The sequence below is a fragment of the Carcharodon carcharias genome, chromosome 4 (assembly GCF_017639515.1).
Source record: "Carcharodon carcharias isolate sCarCar2 chromosome 4, sCarCar2.pri, whole genome shotgun sequence".
NCBI lineage: Eukaryota > Metazoa > Chordata > Chondrichthyes > Lamniformes > Lamnidae > Carcharodon > Carcharodon carcharias.
In genome coordinates this window covers 144,989,993-145,010,101 of record NC_054470.1, presented here as the reverse complement: position 1 = coordinate 145,010,101, position 20,109 = coordinate 144,989,993, and the positions used below count along the sequence as shown (strand labels likewise).

The 20,109-nt window shown below is 43.4% G+C and overlaps 1 protein-coding gene across 1 annotated transcript in view; it reads left to right on the top strand.

Moving 5' to 3' along the window:
* The window catches only part of LOC121277424 (ras GTPase-activating protein 1-like), a 218,317-nt gene that overhangs the window by 133,300 nt on the left and 64,908 nt on the right, over positions 1-20,109 (top strand). The window contains exons 14-15 of the mRNA XM_041186867.1: positions 7,234-7,391; positions 13,178-13,254. Coding sequence (XP_041042801.1) covers positions 7,234-7,391; positions 13,178-13,254 — 235 coding nt within the window. The remainder of the gene's footprint in view (positions 1-7,233; positions 7,392-13,177; positions 13,255-20,109) is intronic.

Here is a 20,109-nt window from a genome sequence, read left to right as displayed (position 1 = left end):
CCTCAATATTGAGCCCAATATCCCACCAAGGTGGGGTAGTTATTTCTCTGACCTCATCTCTCAATTTCCTACTGTTGGAGGGTAGAATAATGTTTTTGGGAAGCTCCACGTCCTTTCCCAATTCTGTCAAATGCTCAGGTAATGGGGGGATTTTGTACCCCAAATAGGATATGTACTCTTGGAGGTTTGGTAAAGTACCATTCACTGAGATTTATTGAGGTTATTTTTATTCATTCATGAGGTAGGTGTAACCAGCTGGGCCAGCATTTATTGCCCATCCCTAATTGTCCTTGAGAAAGTGGTGATGAAGTGCCGCCATGAACTGCTGCAGTCCGTGTGGTGTAGGTACCCACAGTGCTGTTAGGGAGGGAGTTCTAGGATTTTGACCCAGCGACAGTGAATGAACATATATATTTCCAAGTCAGGATGGTGAATGGCTTGGAGGGGGGCTTCCAGGTGGTGATGTTCCAGGTGGAAGTGTGGTCCAGGATAGGGATTATCTTTTCCTGTGAAATTTGAACCGCTACCTCGGGTTTAAAACAAAGGATCGAGTCATAAACTGGGCACCTTGTGTTATTGTGTACCCGATACTGATTCGCACTGATAGTGACACAGTAGGTTCCTTTACCCTCATGGGGTGGGACATGGTTTTGAGCCATCACCTACATAGTGCAGTTGAGAGACTGTGCACTTTCAGACTCAAACCTGCATACCGGTCAGTCAAACTCCATTCAGGGGATATGGACACAAAACTACATGTGCACTCCTGCCTTGACATTTATATTCTGACCCTCCAACACACACAAGTCCTTTGTTCCTCCTTCCGTCATTTGTCCAAACATAATTTTACGCACCCCTCCCCCCAGTCCCCAGAATCCATCTGTGCAAGTCATTTCCCAATCCATGAGTTCATCACCCTTTGCCTTGTCTGTCTTACGTAATCATCACCCATGGAGATGTTTCCCTGGTATTCTAGGCACACTCACTTTCCCTCCTTCACCTGTACCTTGCTGGCAGTGATATTTAATTTTGGGCAGGGCACTAATGCTTCACCGAATTTATAACCAGTGTGATTGGAATTTAACCCTAACCAACCCGACCACTTTCCCTCATGGAAGAATGCAACCATCCCATCCGTGGCCCGTGTTCTACTGCCCCCACGTCATGGTGGGTCCGGTTCCTCCCATACACCAGTAAGCTAAAAACATCTTGATGTCCACTCGATTCATCCGTCCTGCTCCAATCACGATTATTGTTACACTCAACCGCAAGGTACATGCCATCTTGTGGCCTTAATTCAACTTGGCTCTGAAGAAAAGAAAGAGAAGGAAATACACCGCTCTTTGTAAGGTCTTCCCTCCACAGGTCATCCTTAGGTTATGTACAAATTTACAATGAGCGAGAGGTCTTCCCTTTAATCAAAGAAAAACTCCTTTTCCAAAATCCAAACCCTCTTTTAACAAGGGTTTAAAGGAGGGTTTAAAGGTATTTGAGGAGGGGGCAAGCAGGTCAGTGGAGTTAAGGCCATATTCAGATCAGCCACGATCTTAGAATGGCGGAGCAGGCTCAATGGGCCGAATGGCCTACCCCGCTCCTATTTCTTACCTTATGTTCTCATGATACTTCCTATTTATTAATTTAAGATTTTAGCTTAAATAATTTACTCACCTTTAATTTGTATCTTTTGCAAAAGCAGGCAAATAGAGTTTCAGTACAATTCAGCTATAATCTAATTAAATAGCAGAACAACCTCAAGCAGCTGAATAGTCTATTCCCATTTCTAAGACCCTTCAGGCACTTGTACCAAATTTAATATGTAATAGATCAAAGTGCTGCAATCTGTTGTACCATTGTTGAGTCAGCTGCATGAGGCATTAGAAAATGGGAAGTAGCCAGAACTATGGGTGACAACAAGAGAAGTAGAGGCCTGGATGCAAAATCATAAGCTTCCATGCCTTTCTTATCGGCTGGCTCTGGTTGCTATTTCTCAGCCGTCCAAAAACAGCATCAAAGCAAGGAGGCTATCAAAGGTAGCCCAGCCATGTGATAAATAGGTGGAGATAAGCCACCAGCTGCAAGAAACTGACATACAGAAGAGGGTAGCTGCCAAAAGCCTACATAATAAATGTGACATAATTTTGCTTCTCAGCCAGCAGACAAGAGAATGAGGAGCTAAGAAAAGTAAGGACATGGCAATCAGAAGGTAGTGCAGAAGAGAAGAAGCTAAAGTAAGGCCAGCTAGTGGTGAAAAATTAAAATGGAGACAATGACATCAGATGCCTGCACTTAATAGCACCAGTGTTGACATGATGGTCCTAGTGCTTTTTCCTCCTTTAACCCTTTTAATTTAGCTATAACCATATCTCTTGTAACCTGAAGCAACTATCCAAGTTTTAGTTCAATCTGCTGGTAAGGGGGGGCAGGGTGGAGGAGGAGGATGATAGAAGGTGGAAGTAGGCAGTATGCTGGAGCAGGCATGAGGTTTGAAAGCTAGCTCAGGGCCAAATGAGACATCCAAGATTACAAACATTCTAGTTCAACCTTAGAGCGTGACCAGGAAGGGGGATGGAATTGGTAACTGAATTCACAGTGTGGGCTGAAGATAATGATTTCAGTCTTCCCAGTGTTTAACTGGAGAAAATTGTAGTCCATCTAAAATAATAAGAGCAAAATACTGTGGATGCCGGAAATCTGAAATAAAAACAGCAAATTCTGGAAATGCTCTGCAGGTCTGGCAGCATCTGTGGAGAGAGAAACAGAGTTAACATTTGGAGGCCATTTGACTTCTTCAAAGCTAAAGAGGTAGAAATGTGATGGATCTTATACTGTTGAAGAGAGGAGGTGGAGCAGGTGGAACAAGTGAATCGCTACAGAGAAGTGAGGGGAAGATGTGCTTGGTAGTGGTATCATGCTTGTGTTGGTGAAAGTGGTGCTGGATGATCCTTTAAGTGCAGAGGCTGGTGGGTTGTAGAGTGGGGAATCATGGTTCCGGGAGGTGGGATGGTTAGAGGTGAGGTCAGAAGTGCAGGAGGAGATAGGTCAGACACAGTTGAGGGCCCTGTCAACCACAGTAGGTTGGGGTGAACCTCCACTCAGGAAAAAGGAAGACATGTCAGAAGTGCCATTTTATAAACATACAAATTTACAAAATAAGAGCAGATTCGGCCCTTCAAATCTGCTCTGCCATTCCATAAGAATTGAAGTTTTGGAAGGCAGCATCACTGCAACAGATATGATGGAGGCGGAGGAACTGGGACAATGGGATGGAGCCCTTAGAGGAAGCAGGTTATGATGGGGTGTATTTCATGCATAGTTCATCCAAGATTGAGCATAGTGAAAGGCAGTAAGAGAAAAACAAAGAGATATGCAGTTGGAATTAGAGAATGTATATTGGTTGAAATTCCATCCCCATTGGATAAAATTCCTGAACTGCCACATAATTAGAAACTAAATTTAATTTTTCAATCCCTGTAAGTTAGTGGCCCTAATAATAAGACTTAACCATTTAATGCAACGTGGTTGTGTACTTTGACACTCATAACTATACATAGAAACATACATAGAAAATAGGAGCAGGAGTAGGCCATTCAGCCCTTCGAGCCTGCTCCGCCATTCATTATGATCAAGGCTGATCATCCAACTCAATAGTCTGCTCCTGCTTTTTCCCCATATCCTTTGATTCCTTTCGCCCCCAAGAGCTATATCCAACTCCTTCTTGAAAACATACAATGTTTTGGCCTCAACTACTTTCTGTGGTCGCAAATTCCACAGGCTCACCACTCTCTGGGTGAAGAAATTTCTCCTCATCTCAGTCCTAAATGGTCTACCCCATATCCTCAGACTTTGACCTATGGTTTTGGACTCCCCCACCATTGGGAACGTCCTTCCTGCATCTACTCTATCTAGTCCTGTTAGAATTTTATAGGTTTCTATAAGACCCCCCTCATTCTTCTGAACACTAGCGAATATAATCTTAACTGACTCAGGCTCTCCTCATATGTCAGTCATCAGTCCTGCCGTCCTAGGAATCAGTCTGGTAAACCTTTGCTGCACTCCCTCTATAGCAAGAACATCCTTCCTCAGATAAGAAGACCAAAACTGCACACACTATTCCAAATGTGGTCTCACCAAGGCCCTGTATAATTGCAGCAAGACATCCCTGATCCTGTGCTCTAATCCTCTCGCTATGAAGGCCAACATACCATTTGCCTTCTTTACCGCCTGCTGCAACTACCTTCAGGGACTGGTGTATGAGGACACCCAGGTCTTGTTGCACATTCCCCTCTCTCAATTTATAGCCATTCAGATAATCTGCCTTCCTGTTTTTGCCACCAAAGTGGATAACCTCACATTTATCCACATTATACTGCATCTGCCATGCATTTGCCCACTCATTCAGCTTGTCCAAATCACACTGAAGCATCTCTGCATCCTCCTCACAGCTCACCCTCCCACCCAGCTTTGTGTCATCTGCAAATTTGGAGATATTCCATTTAGTTCCCTCATCCAAATCATTAATATATATTGTGAATAGCTGGGGTCCCAGCACCGATCCCTGCGGTACCCCACAAGTCACTGCCTACCATTCGGAAAAAGACCTATTTATTCCTACTTTGTTTCCTGTCTGCCAACCAGTTTTCTAGCCATCTCAATACACTACCCCCAATCCCCTGCGCTTTAATTTTACATCACAATCTCTTATGTGGGACTTTGTCGAAAGCCTTCTGAAAGTCCAAAAAACCACATCCACTGGCTCCCCCTCATCAACTCTACTAGTTACATCCTCAAAAAATTCCAGTGGATTTGTCAAGCATTATTTCCCTTTCGTAAATCTATGCTGACTGTCCGATTCTGCCACTGTTTTCCAAATGCTCAGCTGTTAAATCTTTTATAATGGACTCAAGAATTTCCCCCACTACCGAAATCAGGCTTACTGGTCTATAATTCCCTGTTTTCTCTCTACCTCCCTTTTTAAATAGTGGAGTTACATTAGCTGCCCTCCAATCTGTAGGAACTTTTCCAGAGTCTATAGAATCTTGGAAGATGACCACCAATGCATCCACGATTTCTAGGGCCACTTCCTTAAGTACTTTGGAATGTAGATTATCAAAACCTGGGGATTTATCAGCCTTCAATCCCATCAATTTCCCCATCACCATTCCCCTACTAATACTGATTTCTTTCAGTTCTTCCCTCTCACTAAACCCTGTGTTCCCCAACATATCTGGTATGTTATTTGTGTCCTCCTTTGTGAAGACAGAACCAAAGTAGGTGTTTCGTTGGTCAGCCATTTCTTTGTTCCCCATTATAAATTACCCTGTTTCTGACTCTAAGGGACCTACATTTGTCATCACCAATCTTTTTTTCTTCACATATCTATAAAAACATTTTACAGTCAGTTTTTATGTTCCCTGCAAGCTTACTCTCATACTCTATTTTCCCCTTCTTAATCAATCCCTTGGTCCTCCTTTCTGAATTCTAAACTGCTGCCAATTCTCAGGTCTGTTGTTTATTCTGGCCAAATTATATACCTCTTCCTTGGATCTCATGCTATCTCTAATTTTCCTTGTAAGCCATGGTTTGGACACCTTTCCTGTTTTATTTTTGTGTCTGACAAGGATAAACAATTGTTGCAGTTCACCCATGCGCTCTTTGAATGTTTGTCATTGCCTATCCCCCATCATCCCTTTAAGTAACATTTCCCAATCCATCATAGTCAACTCGCACCTCATACCATCTTAGTTTCCTTTATTAAGATTCAGGACCCTAGTCTCAGAATCAAGTACGTCACTCTCCATCTTGATGAAGAACTCTATTATATTACGGTCGCTTATCCCCAAGGAGCCTCGCACATCTAGATTGCCAATTATTCCTTTCTCATTATACAATATCCAGTCTAAGATGGCCTGTTCTCTAGTTGGTTCCTCAACATATTGGTCCAGAAAACCATCCCGTATACACTCTAGGAATTCCTCCTCTACGGTATTGTTGTTAATTTGATTTGCCAAATCTATATGCAGATTAAAGTCACCCATAATTACAGATGTTCCTTTATTGCATGCGTCTTTAATTTGCTGTTTAATGCCATTCCCAACATCACCACTACAGTTTGGAGGTCTATTTTCAACCCCCACTAACGTTTTTTGCCTCTTAGTGTTTCTCAGCTCCACCCATACGGATTCCACATCGTCGGAGCTAATATCTTTCCTCACTATTGTGTTAATTTCCTCTTTAATCAGCAATGCAACTCCACCGCCTTTTTCTTTTTGTCTGTCCTTCCTAAGTACTGAATACCCCTAGATGTTCAGTTCCCATCCTTGGTCACCCTGCAACCATATCTCTGTAATCCCAACTATATCATACCTGTTTACATATATTTGCGCGGTTAATTCATCCACTTTATTGCGAATGTTCCTCGCGTTAAGGCACAAAGCCTTAAGGCTTGTCTTTTTAACATTACTTGTCCAAATGAGACATCCAAGCTTACAAACATTACTTATCCTGTTAAATATATACATACATTATACTACATATAAAAGCACAATCCCACCTATTTTACATGATCTCAGTTATTTAAAACTAATATTCCTTTAATTTTTAAAACTTTTGAAATTATATAAAAACCTACATACAATTGTTCAGCTGGCTGTTGAATTAATTATTTATTTGATTTTATGTTCTACATCCAATGTTATCTTCGATATCTATTAATTCAATATGTTCTTAACTAAATCAATGATATACAACTAGAATAATATATTTTGTATTACATCATATACATCCCTCTATCTACAAAATGCTGTAGTTTCCTACTCAGTGTCAGTACAAAGAGAGCAAAAGATCACTGTGCCTCTAAATTTTAATTACAAAATATTGCTGAAAAGAAAGGCATACTGTTGAACCATTTTGTCTTGCACTCATCAAGACAGATGCAAGAATGCCAAATTTGCTGATTGAGTGCGAGACGAAAAGCTTCAACAGCATGTCTCTTTTTTCAGCAATACCCAGGTTCTGTACTACAAAGGATGAATTAAAAAATACCTCCTGCAGGTTACTGGGACAGCACAATTGATTATATCAGACTTATTAGTTTTACCATAGAAATAGTGAAATTTTCAAAAATTATTGGTCATGGGATGTAATTAAGGTATACAGCAAAAGTAACCTGTTGGTATCTGGTGTCATGTGAAAGTTCCTTTGCTATAATAAAAATAATTTGTTTTTCTTCTTCAGGTCAGTAGCCTGGTGTTGTATGTGGAAGAAGCCCATAAACTTCCAGGGAAATATTTCACACAACCTTACTGTAACATCTCCCTAAACAGTGTTCAAGTAGCAAAAACTCATGCCAGGGAAGGGCAAAATCCTGTATGGACAGAAGAATTCGTTTTTGAGTGAGTCCTCCCTTCAGCATAAAACCTCTTCAGTAATCATGTTTTATGAAGATTTGCACACAACAAACAAAGATTTACTGTCTAATCTGGTGTCTCTGAACTGTCTGAAAATTCTCAAAGACAAGTGTTTTGAAGTGTAATGGCTGTAAGAGCATCGTGCAGCCAATTTTACTGATTTTTGCTAATGTTTCTCAGGATACCAAAAGCTTCCTGTTTCTCTTGCAATTGTGCTTTGAGACCATTTTCTTCTGCCAGAAGTACATGGGGCTTATTATTAATAGCTGTCAGAAGGATGGCGCTAAGATAATGAAGCACTGACTCTGCAGTGTCAGTCCAGATTATGTACTCAAGTTCTAGAATGAGGCTAGAATTTATAGGGAGGGAATTTCAAATGTCGGGCTTGTGTTTCTTGCCTGAAAACTGGGCGACCAGCAGTTGCATGACTGGTGAGCACCTTGTGCACCCATTGCCCATCTGAATCAACTTTGGGCAGTCCTAAGCGCATTCTGTAAATCCTTACCATTACGTAATAAAACCTGAAAGTACTGGAAATACTCAACATGTCTGGAGCATCTGTGGAGATAGAAACACAAGCCTGCGAAGGGATATAAATAATTTAAGTGAGTGGGCAAGAAGGTGGCAGATGGATTATAATGTGGGGAAATGGGAGGCAGGAAGAATAGAAAAGCAGAATAGTTTTATAATTTGTGAGAAATTATTAAATGCAAGTGTTCAGGAGGTGTTTATGTCATGTACTGAAACACACAGTTAGCATGCAGGTACAGCAAGCAATTAAGAAGGCAACTGGTACGTCGTCCTTTATTTCAAAGAGGGTAGAATAACAGGAAGTCTTGCTGCAATTGAACTGGGCTTTCGTGAGACCACACCTGGAGCATTGTACAATTTTAGTCTCTGTACCTAAGGAAGGATATTCTCACCTTGGAAGGGGTGCACTAAAGGTTCACTGGATCTATCCTTGGCTGCCTCTTATTTCTCATCTACATGCTGCCCCTCAGCAACGTCATCCAAAATCATAGTGTTAGTTTTCATAAGTACATTGATAGCAGCCAGCTCTCCCTCACCACCCCCTCTCTCAACTCCTCCACTGTTGCAAAATAATCAGTACTAGAAGAACAGAAATTTCCTTCGATTAAATATTGGGAAGACTGAAGCTGTTGTCTTTGGTTTTGTTACAATCCCTGTGGGGGAACTATAAACCAAAATAAGTAAATTTACTGAATAACCCCCAAATTAAGAAATTACCAATTTCAATTTTTTTGTAGCTTTTACTTTAACACAAATCTGAATCCATGTAAAGTAAACATGAATTAACAGACAAATTACTGTCGGTACAAGCTACAAATTACATATAGAACAGTAGATACAACAAAGGCTGTCTCATGAAATTTCAGGCATTTGAATCATTCTTCGCACAAATGTGGCACTACGTGCAATCTCATAGTCTTTCCAGCTTGGCCTCCGGAATGTAGGTTCTCTCACTTTTCTCACTCTCTAGATTTGGTCCTCGAGTCACATGCAACAAAAGTTCCACTCCATCCAAGTTCCCAGGAGACAGTGTTGCCATATGCACGCTCCTGCAGAACTCGTTAGCTAGGTTCACGATAGCCTTGATGGCACAAATTCCACAGAGACCCCTTTATCTGATTCCTTAAATAAACTTGTTAAGCAGTCTGGTCAGCTGTGGCAAAACTGAAGCATAGCAGTGGAATTATCCAATCCATAGTTTCTGCTCTAACCTTGTCTTCAGCTTCTTGTCTTCCTTAACTGCCTTACACACACAACTCCTTGTAAATATACCTTCTCTGTTTTCTTCCCTGTTGTGGCTCTCCTTTGCCTGCAGCGCATATTTGTACCTACCAGCCACACGGCTTTGATATGTTAATTGTCTTCCTCTTGGTACTGCTTTCAGGTCAAGGGTTGCCAGATCACATAGACCAGCATTTCTTACTATTCAAGGAAATTACAATTGATGCAAACTCATAAAAGTCCTTTTCAAATTCCACAGACACTTTAAAGAAAAGATTTTCCTTACTGCGCTACTTCCTACAAAGGTGGTCACGGATACCCACTGCAAACTCTGTTCCCTAGCTACCTTCTCCATCCCTCTCCCTGGTAGCAGTCTGACAGTAAACCAGTCTTTTTGCAGACTTGATATCATATTTGACCCCAAGTTGAGCTTCCAATTGCACATTTGCACCATCACTAAGACAGCCTTTTTCCACCTCCGCAAAGTTGCCCGATTTCAGCCCTGTTGTAGCTCATCTGCTGAAACCCTCAGTCATGCTGTTGTTACCTCTAGATTTGATTATTCCAACTCACTCATGACTGGTCCCCCATATTCTACCCACTGTAAAATTGAGGTAATGGAAAACTCTGCTACCCGTGTCTTAATGTAAATTAAGTCATGTTCACCTATCACCCTTGTGCTCACTGACTTACATTGGCTCCCGATCAAGCAACAATTTGACAGGGTAGTTGCTGAGAGGCTGTTTTCCCTGTTTGGAGAGTCTAGAACTAGATGGCTTATTTTCAGGATAAGAGATTAGCCATTTTTTTCTGAAACAAGGAGAAATGTATTCATTTCAGACGTTTGAAATTTGCTATCCCAGAGGGCTAGTAATGCTGTTGAGTATATTCGTGGCGAAGGTGGATAGATTTTTTTGACTTAAAATTAAAGGACATGTTGGCTGGAAAGGAAAATGGAGTCGACATGATTTTATTGAATGGCGGAGTAGGCTTGATGGGCCGTATGAACTGCTCATAGCATTCCCTCTGATCTAGCCCAGAACTTATCGTGCCGTGCACAAGCAACGCGATTGCCAGCCAGTAATCTTAGGGACCATATAGTGCAATTAACCAGCTGCACACAACAAAGGAAATTAGAGGGAACATTGGTCTGCTCTTGTTCTTATTTTTATGTTCTTCCATTGTTATAACTCTGTAGCTACAACAGACCTCTGGAAATAGCTCATAAATTTCATCCTTGGTTTCATTCCTGCTTACAAATTTGTTTTGTTTTTATGATTTGTTTTTATAATTAAGTGTTTAATTTACTCTATTACTAAATCAAGTTTATTTATATAATTAATTTTTATTTAATGTTTGATCAGATCTGGGATAACATTAAAATTAACTAAATATAGGTCACTAATGCTAAATGATTCCAAATTTTCATTATATTAAATCTGACAAATATTAAATAAGAGCTAAAGATGTAAAATTAAGATAATCAACAGGCTAATCAGCTTCAAATTAATCTAAAATTGGCTCAATCCAAATATCTAAGTATAATCTTGATCTCAAGTAATCATTATTATCTAGAACTAAAATGATTTTTAAAAAAAGAAATGGCAGTGTAGGTTGCATGTCAGGGCTGTAATACATGGGATTTTGTGGACAGTAAGACTGTCCCAAATTGTCACATCTGTAGTAAATGTCTCTGGCTTGAGCCAGAGTGAGAGTTGCATTCTGATGCATAGAGGAGGGGAATAGATTTGTGGATCATGTTCTGCAGCGTACAGTCAGACCTCAGAACAAGACACATGCAGGATAAGGAAAATATGACTCACCCAGTTGAACAGAACCAAGGGGAGATAACGACACTAGTCCTGTCCAGCAATTGGAATGTACTTGCTACCTGTGGGAATAAGGATGCAGGCACTGTGGTTAACAGCCATAATGCTAATCATAATTTGCTAATCACCAAAGCCAAGGAGGGATGAGGTGGGGGGGGGGGGGGGGGGGGGGGGGTGGGGGGGGTGGTCAGAGCAGAATAGAAAGGTTATAGTCATAGATGATTTGATAATTAGGGGAATAGACAGTGTTCCCAGCAGTCATGACAAAAAGTCCAGAAGTGTCTGTTACCTGCCTGGTGGAAAGGTGAAAGATATTGCAGATCAACTGGAAAGGAACTTGTGGTCCATGTTGAAATCATGTCATAGGGAAGAAAAGGAAGGAGGTCTTGCTAAATGAATAACAAAAGTTACAAGCTAAATTTTATATTAAAAATGTCCTCACAGGTGATAATTTCTAGATTACTACTTGAGCCACTTAATAACTAGCACAAGAGTAAGCAGATCAGGTGGGTGAGTGAGTCTGAGAGACTCCTGGGATAGGAAGGAACTGCTCTGCTGGGATGGCTCCACCTGAATTTGTGTGGGGCCTGTGTTCAACTGGAAAGGATAAATAGGGCTGTCAGTAGGACTAAACTAGTAAGGAGGAACCATGTGAAAATAAGAATTCTAAAGGCAAAATAGGATATGAGAGTAAAGGTCAGATCAATGTGAGAACAAAGGTAACATATGCTTAGTATAAAACAGAAGTAGAAAAGGACTGTTAAAGAATAAAATGAAAGGAACAACCACTAAAGACCAATTAAACTGCCTATGCAGCAATGTACCCAGCATCCAAAATAAAACAGCAACTGGAGGCATAAATCCATAGTACTGAACCGGATGTAGTAGGAATAATGGAAAAATGGCTATAAAAAGAACAGCACTGACAATTAAATATTGCAGATTATAACATAATCAGAAAGGATAGGGAAAGAAGCTCACTTAATACAAGGTCCCCCAGTGGGCCTGACTCTCTCCTACACCACACCACCCAGACTTGACCTGAGACCCAATCCCCCACCCAGGCCCAATCCTCTCTCTCTCTCTCTCTCCCTTCCACCACCCCCCCACCACCACCACCACCACCACCGCTGCCGCAAGAGGATTTGGGAGTACAAATACACAAATCGCTAAACTTAGGATAAAATGATGATGACACAGGTTACTAAGAGCATTTTTTAAAAAAGCAAAGCACTGAGGTTAATTTCAAGGGGGATAGAATTAAAAAGCAAAGAGGTTCTTTTAAATTCATAAGGAATCTTAGAGCACACTTGGAGTATTGTGAACAGTTCTCGTTTTCTTTATAAAAAAAGGATATAGAGGCATTGAAGAAGGAACAAAAGAGGTTTATGATGCTGATACCAGAACAGACAGGTTATACTTACCAAATAAGATTGAACTGGGGTGGGGCTTTTTTCTCTTAAAAGGAAAAGACTGAAGGGATGGCCATGAAAAGGTTTGATAGGGTAGAAGTAGAGAGGATGTTTCCACCTGTGGGTCAGATCTGAACAAGGGCCATAATTATAAGTAATATTCCTAATAGAGAATTTAGGAGAAAATTCTTGATGCAAAGAGTGATTAGAATCTTCCTTATCAACAGATATTGATCAAGCTCTTTTTTAACGGTGACAGTTAATTTGAAATGAGTACTTTTTGTGATGCATTGTACCAATTTGCTTGTTAGAGTCCTTCTGTGCAGCTATCTGCTTTTCCAAAAGTAATTTAAGCTCCCATAATTTCTTCTTTCTACATTGTTCTTCCAATTATACGTTTAGCTGTCATTGTTTTTTTATTCATATGATTTAACACTTTACACAATTAGTATTGAGAATGCAAGCCTTTAGCGTATTCTCTTTTCTTCTTGTAGTGCACTGCCGATTCAGTTAAATGTGAGGGCCCTTTAACTTTTATTGTCTTCTGATTTCAAGAGATTTTTTTTTTTCTAAATAATAGTATGCTGTAGGCTCCACAATTTAAAAACACATGTTTATTTTACCATATGATATGGTATGTGTGCTCTGCCCAAAGGCAGGTCCTTGGTTCGTTGTCTTCTGATGCTTCATGCTGAGCCATTTAAAGCATATGTAAGAGCATGTAATATACAACTTTTGGTTTACAGAGTTCTTAAATTCTTTGCCTTCATTTCCCTAGTGATGTCTCATCAGACATAAACAGATTTGAGATAAGTCTCAGTAACAGAACAAAGAAGAGCAAGGACCCTGATATCTGTAAGTACATTTGACTGCTGCGTGTAAGTATTTTACTTTCACTCAGAAGTTCAGTCCTGGGATGATGAACTTTTTAGATGTTGTTACGATCTTTGTAGAGACAAGTAGCTTTGTGTTTTAATAGAAAAAATACAAAACCAAGTTATTTATCAATGGAATGAAGCCACAAGAATCCACGGTTTAAAACTGAAGCGTTTTTACCACACAAGAGTCAACAAGGCAAACATTAAATACCATCCATCCTATACTCTAACTTCCAGAAATAACATGAGTTAAGCATGAATTAACAGGCAAATTGAGGTTGAATAGTGTTGTAGATGTGCACTTGGCGATCTGAAGTTTGAAGGGAACTTGGAGGTGAGTGCACACTAACATTTCCTTGACGTTGAAGTGCCGCGCAGGGGTGCCATGCGTTCAGGTGAAGGCTCAGACAAGTCATTTTTTCCTGGCTTGCTGACAGCACGGTGCCAGGGCGAGGACTACACTGCAGTTGGAGCGAGTTGTGGGAGGCGAGGTGAGGCAGCACAGTCTGCTGCGAGTTGAGGGTGGCACAAGCACATGCGGGAGGGTGGTGGGGTGAGGGAAGCTGCCACACATTAGGAAACCTTGTATCAAGTGACCATTCCTCCTCAGCTGAGACGGTTCAGGCGCAGCCACATTGACATTGGTATGAAAGTGCCACCAAATGCTCCAGAACTTTTCACGCCTCGGGCACACACTGCCAACTAATGAGTATTTTAGTGGACTTCAGAACAAGTGGACGACTGAGCAAGTTGTACAATCTCCTTGTGAAAGCTGGCTGTAGAGCAGTCACTGTTAGAAGTGCTCACAGCCCCTTACAGTACCTTCAATCACGCTTGGCCCAGTCTCCCCCATGGTTCAAGCTAACAGTGCAGCCTTGCAGCGCGGGTTAGGAGAATGCCTGAGGAAAGAGCACAGCATGCAGTCCAGTGGTTGAAGCTGCTGCCAATTGGCCAGGTGGAGTGGGGCGGAGATGGGTGGAGTTTTGGGCAGCCATGCAGGGCACTAAACTCGGGCCATCTAAATGGTGGCCAGCGTCCCCCGGGATGTGTTACATGGCGTTCAGACTTAATCAAGAAAAGTACTTAGTAGACCCACGCTAATCCACACGTCTCTCTCTTTCATCCTGCAGGAGGAATGTATCAGGGGCATGGTGATCTAGTTGTATGCCTCATGGCTTACAGGGAGCAGAGACAAAGGAGAAGAGAGCAATGGAGGTGCCTGACTGAGCAGAGGGAGGAGCAGCACCCTCACGAAGAAGGGGTGGCTGAATCTGCTGTGCACAATGCTGAAGAGCCACAGCGAGCTGTCACAGATCAGCGCCTAGCTAGACCTAGGGCCTACAGATGGCGCCTTTCATTAATACAGATGACCGAGAACCATTGTTGCCAAAGACTGCATATGTGCAGAGAATTGTTCGGGCACATCTGCCTGCTGCAGGATTTGGTACCACGGGGACATGGGCATCAACTGCCAATGGCTGTGAAAGTGACTACAGCACATAATTTTTATGCCAGTGGCTCCTTTCAGACCTTTGGGATCTTGCAAGCCTCCACACACACATGCATCCAGGAGGTCATGGACACCATATTCGCGAAGGCACACAACTTTGTGCATTTTGCCTGGAATCAGGAAAGTCAGGAAGCGTGTCAGCATTTATGCAGACCTCAGGTTTCCCACAGGTGCTGGGTGCTATCTACTACACTGGTGTCGTGCTGAGATCTCCATGGCATCAAGCAGTCAACTACATCAACTGCAAGGGCTTCCACTCACTGAATGTTCAGCTGGTGTGCAACTACCACAGATGTATCCTGGAAGTCTGTGCAAGATTGGCAGGGATTGACCATGACTCCCATATTCTCAGAAGGCCTCAGATCCCCTGACATCTTCCAGGATCCACAGAGTCTGTAGGGTTGGCCCTTAAGGGACAAGGGCCACCCGCAAAGGGCGTTGCTGATGACACCTGTGAGGCGGCCTCGGAGTGCAGCCAAAAAAAGGTACAATGAAGGCTCATTCTGCAACTTACACTTTGGTGGACCAAACCATCGTAATGTTGAAAGAGGCTCTGGTGCATGGACCAGTCTGTTGGAGTCCTGCAATACTGTCCACAGAGGGTGTCATGCATCGTTGTTGCTTGCTGGGCCCTTCAGAACTTGGTGCTGCAACCGGTGGATGGAGCTGGCTGAAGAGGTGATAGAGGAGCTGCATGTCTCCTCCGATGAGGACGTTGACGGGGATGAGGGTGAGGAAGTCTTCGTAGGCAAGGATGACGACAATGAGTCCATTGCACTGGCTAGACGAGGCAGGATCACCTTCATAGTTGCTAGATTTGTGAAGATGACGACATGCAGTGAGGAGACTCCATAGATCCTCACATTGCATCTGTGAACATTTGACTCCTGTCTGGCTGATGGCAGTGCATATACCCTCTGTCATGGAGATGCAACGGATGCCCATAGTCCCTATATTCCAGGATGATGACGACGACATACAGTGGGTACATTCCACAGATCCTCACAGAACTTATGTGAATGTCTGACTTCTGTCTGGCTGATTGCTTGCGCTCTGTGAGCAGGATCATTTCATGGAGATGCAGCGGGGAAACTTTAACTTCTTATGATCCTATGGCATACTTCATGAGGTGAACGCTTCAGGGCCACACTGCCACCAGACACAGATGCTGATGAGATGGGGGCCAGGTGCACCTCAAAGGTACTGAGAGTACACAAAGAGAATGACGGAACTATGTGCTACTGGCCCAGGACATTCTGGCAGCAGTGATGAACCCCATGGAGGTGCAGGCATGACTGATGTTCCAGTGACTGTGAAGGCACATCATCAGTGTGCACTGGGAAGGTTGCACAAAGCACAGGGAAGAGGCCCTGGACTGAGACACCTGCCTTTATCTTGTGCAGGGACCAAGGTTTCACATCTGAGTGACAGGAACACTGCTCATTAGAACAAGGAGCCATCGGCAAGGAGACATTCTTGAGAGTTTATTAACAAAATGAACATTATGTACAAGCGATCAACACCCATGCCCAGGCTATGCAACCTCATCTTTTTAAACTTCCTAACCCTGCCTCTATGTCGTGCTGCTCCCCCAAGATCCACAGCGGAGGTAGAGGCAGCCTGCTGACTCCTACATTCTATTTGTGATTACATTGATGGGCCTCCTCTGGAGGGTCGAGACCTGGAGGGCCCCTGCCTGCTTTTGGGGTCCAGCTATGTGGCAGTGGTACCCTCCTCAACCTGTGAAGCTGGAGCTGCTGGGGTCACAGGAAGAGAGGATTTGGATGGACCGAACACTCCACAAGTCACCTCAGTGGATGGCTGCCATCCTACCAGTGTTGACCTTGGCGCGTTGGCATGCTGGCCCTATCACCTCAGGCTGAAGGCAGACGGACTCCTCCATTGTGACTTGCAATCTGAGGAGTACAGCGGGCATCCCTTCCTGATGTACCCAAGCTTGCCTTTGTAGCTGCAGCAACTGAGGTATGACCGAGTCCAGAGGTTCCTCATCTGACTCGGATTTAGCAAATTTTTGGTCTCCAGCAGTCCCCCAAATGCTGGACACCTAGGAAGCCCTTGCTGCCACTGCCTGCTGTGAATCAGCTAGTGCGATGTGCTCAGCAGATTGTGACCACAAGACTACTCTAGAGCTAGATCCCACCAATTTGTGTATGTCTGCGCTAGTGGAGGGTGTGGGTGAGCGCTGTGATGAGTCCTCAATGAGGGTGTCATCAGATTCTTCTTCTGGGGTTTCTTCAGGGCTTTGGTGAAGGACCTGGGACGTGGACCCTCTTGGCTGCTTTCCAGATGTGCCTGCAAAAGCAAGGAGAGATAATTAGTGCATGGCAGGGGATTGCAGAACAGAGGAAGTGACTCAAAGCATGGTTGTCTGATGGATGTTACACTGCTGGATCCCTACTTGGTTGAGCACCACCAACCTCAGCATAGGAACAATCTAGCTTGTCGCTGGCCATCTGGATGTCTATATTTTCAAAGTCTGTGAGGACCTTGATTTCAGCCAGCCTCCACCAGTCTGTGACCTCTCCCTTTTGTTGTGTGCCAGTTTGTCCTGCGTGAGTACAGATGGAGAGATTGTAAGCAGGACACCTGCCAGGCCAGAAAACGAGGATGCCTGGCATGTGTGTGAGTAGTGAATGGTGCTATGGATGGGATGAGGACACAACCCACTGGGCAAATGAAGGTGCATGTGAGAGAGTGAATGGTGATATCCCTTGAACTGACAGTGAATGATGTCCCCCTGGATGCGTGATGCCTTTGTGAGTGTGAGAGTTAAGAGTGATGAGAAGAGTGACTTACCCTGGTGGAACACAGGATATCATTCATCCTCTTTCGGTACTGGGTGGCTGTCGTTTTTTGCAGAGCGTTGGTGCTGACCACTGCTGCCACCGCCTCCCATGCTAAATTGGTGACCTTGCTTGCTGGTCTTCACCCAGAGCGTAGGTAGAGAACATCCTGGCTGTCCTCCACTGCACAAGGGAGGCATCGCTAAATCTGGGGGCAACATGTTTCCCCCCCTTTGGCAGCCATCAATTCCCAGCAGCTTCCTATCCCTTGAAGAGTGCTTTAAATATGGCGCCTTGTTTACTGAACGCCTGAGGTGACCTCAGGACGGGCGTATCAGAGGCCGCTGTGCCAGCAAACCAGCGTGTTTCCCAGGAATGAATTATTAATGAGGCGGGACGCACCAGGATTGGGACAAAATGGCATGAATGCCTGCCATTGCGGTCAGCGGGTAAAACTTTCTTTTCCCTGCCCACTACCTCACTTGGGGTGGGATCATCCCAGATTTGCACTAAGTCTCTCCCCAGTCCCAGAAAGGTAAACAGTTGTGCTGTTAAGTTGTCCACTTACCTGTAAAATGAAAGGGAGTTGGGATCTATGATAATTAGCATTTCTACCTGGATGCAAGGTTAATGTGTTTCACATTGCCATGGGGAAAGAGGACTCCAGAAGCCATTTTTGACATCGGAATACAGGCTTCCATACAAATCAATGAATATCACAAACAGCAGAGGTTCTATGTGGTCAGCAGAGAGGTAAGGCTTTGTGAGCTACCACAGCCAACGGGAGGGAGATGGTCTTTAGTTGAAGAGACGCATCCTGCAATCTTCTGATTCCGGGGGATTTCTTCTGGCATGGCCAGGAAGAAAAAGAATTATTGGAACAGGTTTTACTGCTGGTGGTTGATTTAAACTTTCTGAAAATGGAGGGAAATGCCTGGAGACAGTGACTTTAAGTTGCTACTCAATGAAACAGGGATATGAGATCCCATTGGAAGCAACTGTGAACTGTGTGCTAATAGGCCTGTAATTCCATTGAGTGTTTGATGGGTGATAAGTATACCAGGGAAATGTCACTTCCTGTGGTTAAAATGTAAGTTGGGCACAAACGAAAATAGTGTTTAGTTAAGTGTTTTAGTTATTTGTTACAGTAAAAGTGTTAAAAAGTGAAGTTTTGATGGGTCATTCAGCTAATAACTGGAAGTTCAAATTTCTTTTGAAAGGTTATCTGTCTCTATGGAGATCGTAATACAATGCAAAAATATAAACCAACACAAAATAAGCAATCCAAACCAAATTTATAAATCCAAAACATACTCTTTTGATACAAATGTAGACTAATTATTCTTTTGTGCATTCCTTTAGTGTCTGTTTTCTTTGCACTTTGCCTATCCTATTACTACCCCAGCTGCTGCAACATGGCTGGTGGAAAGCTGCTGACTTTCAAAGAGAGACTGCAGATGATCTTGCAGGAAAACTTTGAACAACTCTGGGCTTAGTGCAATCCAAACCCTAGCATTCTATTTCATGGGGAACAGTAATCTGGGATGACTGACTGACACGCAGCAGCAAGGCACTGGTGGAGCGGCATTGGTCTGAGGATGAATGCTATCATCCTGGAAGAGAACAGCAGCTTTGTCTTCCAAAGGAGCTGTGGCCTCTGCGCTGGGGCAAAGCCTGTACAATCAGTAATCTGTTGAAGTACAGATTGCTGGACTGTTGTGACACAAGGCACTTGAAAAATTGGCATCTTCATTCATGATAGTAGCTGTCTAAACTTGCATGGCAGCCAGCTGACCTGCATTACAGGTTACCATTGACCAGAGACTAAACTGGACTAGCCATATGTGGCTACAAGAGCAGGTCAGAGGCTAGGAATAGTGCAACTCACCTCCTGACTCACCAAAGCCTGTCCACCATCTATAAGGCACAGGTCAGGAGTGTGATGCAATACTCCCCACTTGCCTGGTTGAGTGCAGCTCCAACAACACTCAAGACACCATCCAGGACAAAGCAACCCACTCGATTGGCACCACAACCATTCACTCCCTCCACCATCCACACATAATAGCAGTAGTGTGTACCATCTACACGATGCACTGCAGGAATTCACCAAGGCTCCTTATTTAGCACCTTCCAAACCCATGACAACTACCAACTAGAAGGACAAGGGCAGCAGATAGATGGGGACACCACCACCTGCAAGTTCCCCTCCAAGCCACTAACCATCCTGACTTAGAAATATATCGCTGTTCCTTCACTGTCACTGGGTCAAAATCCTAGAACTCCCTTCCTAACAGCACTGTGGGTGTGCCTACACTGCATGGACTGCAGCAGTTCAAGAAGGCAGCCCACTGCCACCTCCTCAAAGACAACTAGGGATGGGCAATAAATGCTGCCCCAGCCAGCGAAGCCCACATCCCGTGAATGAATAATTAAAAAATTTTTTTTTTTTTAAAAGATGTGAGCTTTCACTGCAGCCTTCAGACATTGGGTAGCTTCTCTTCTGCTGCACTGGAGC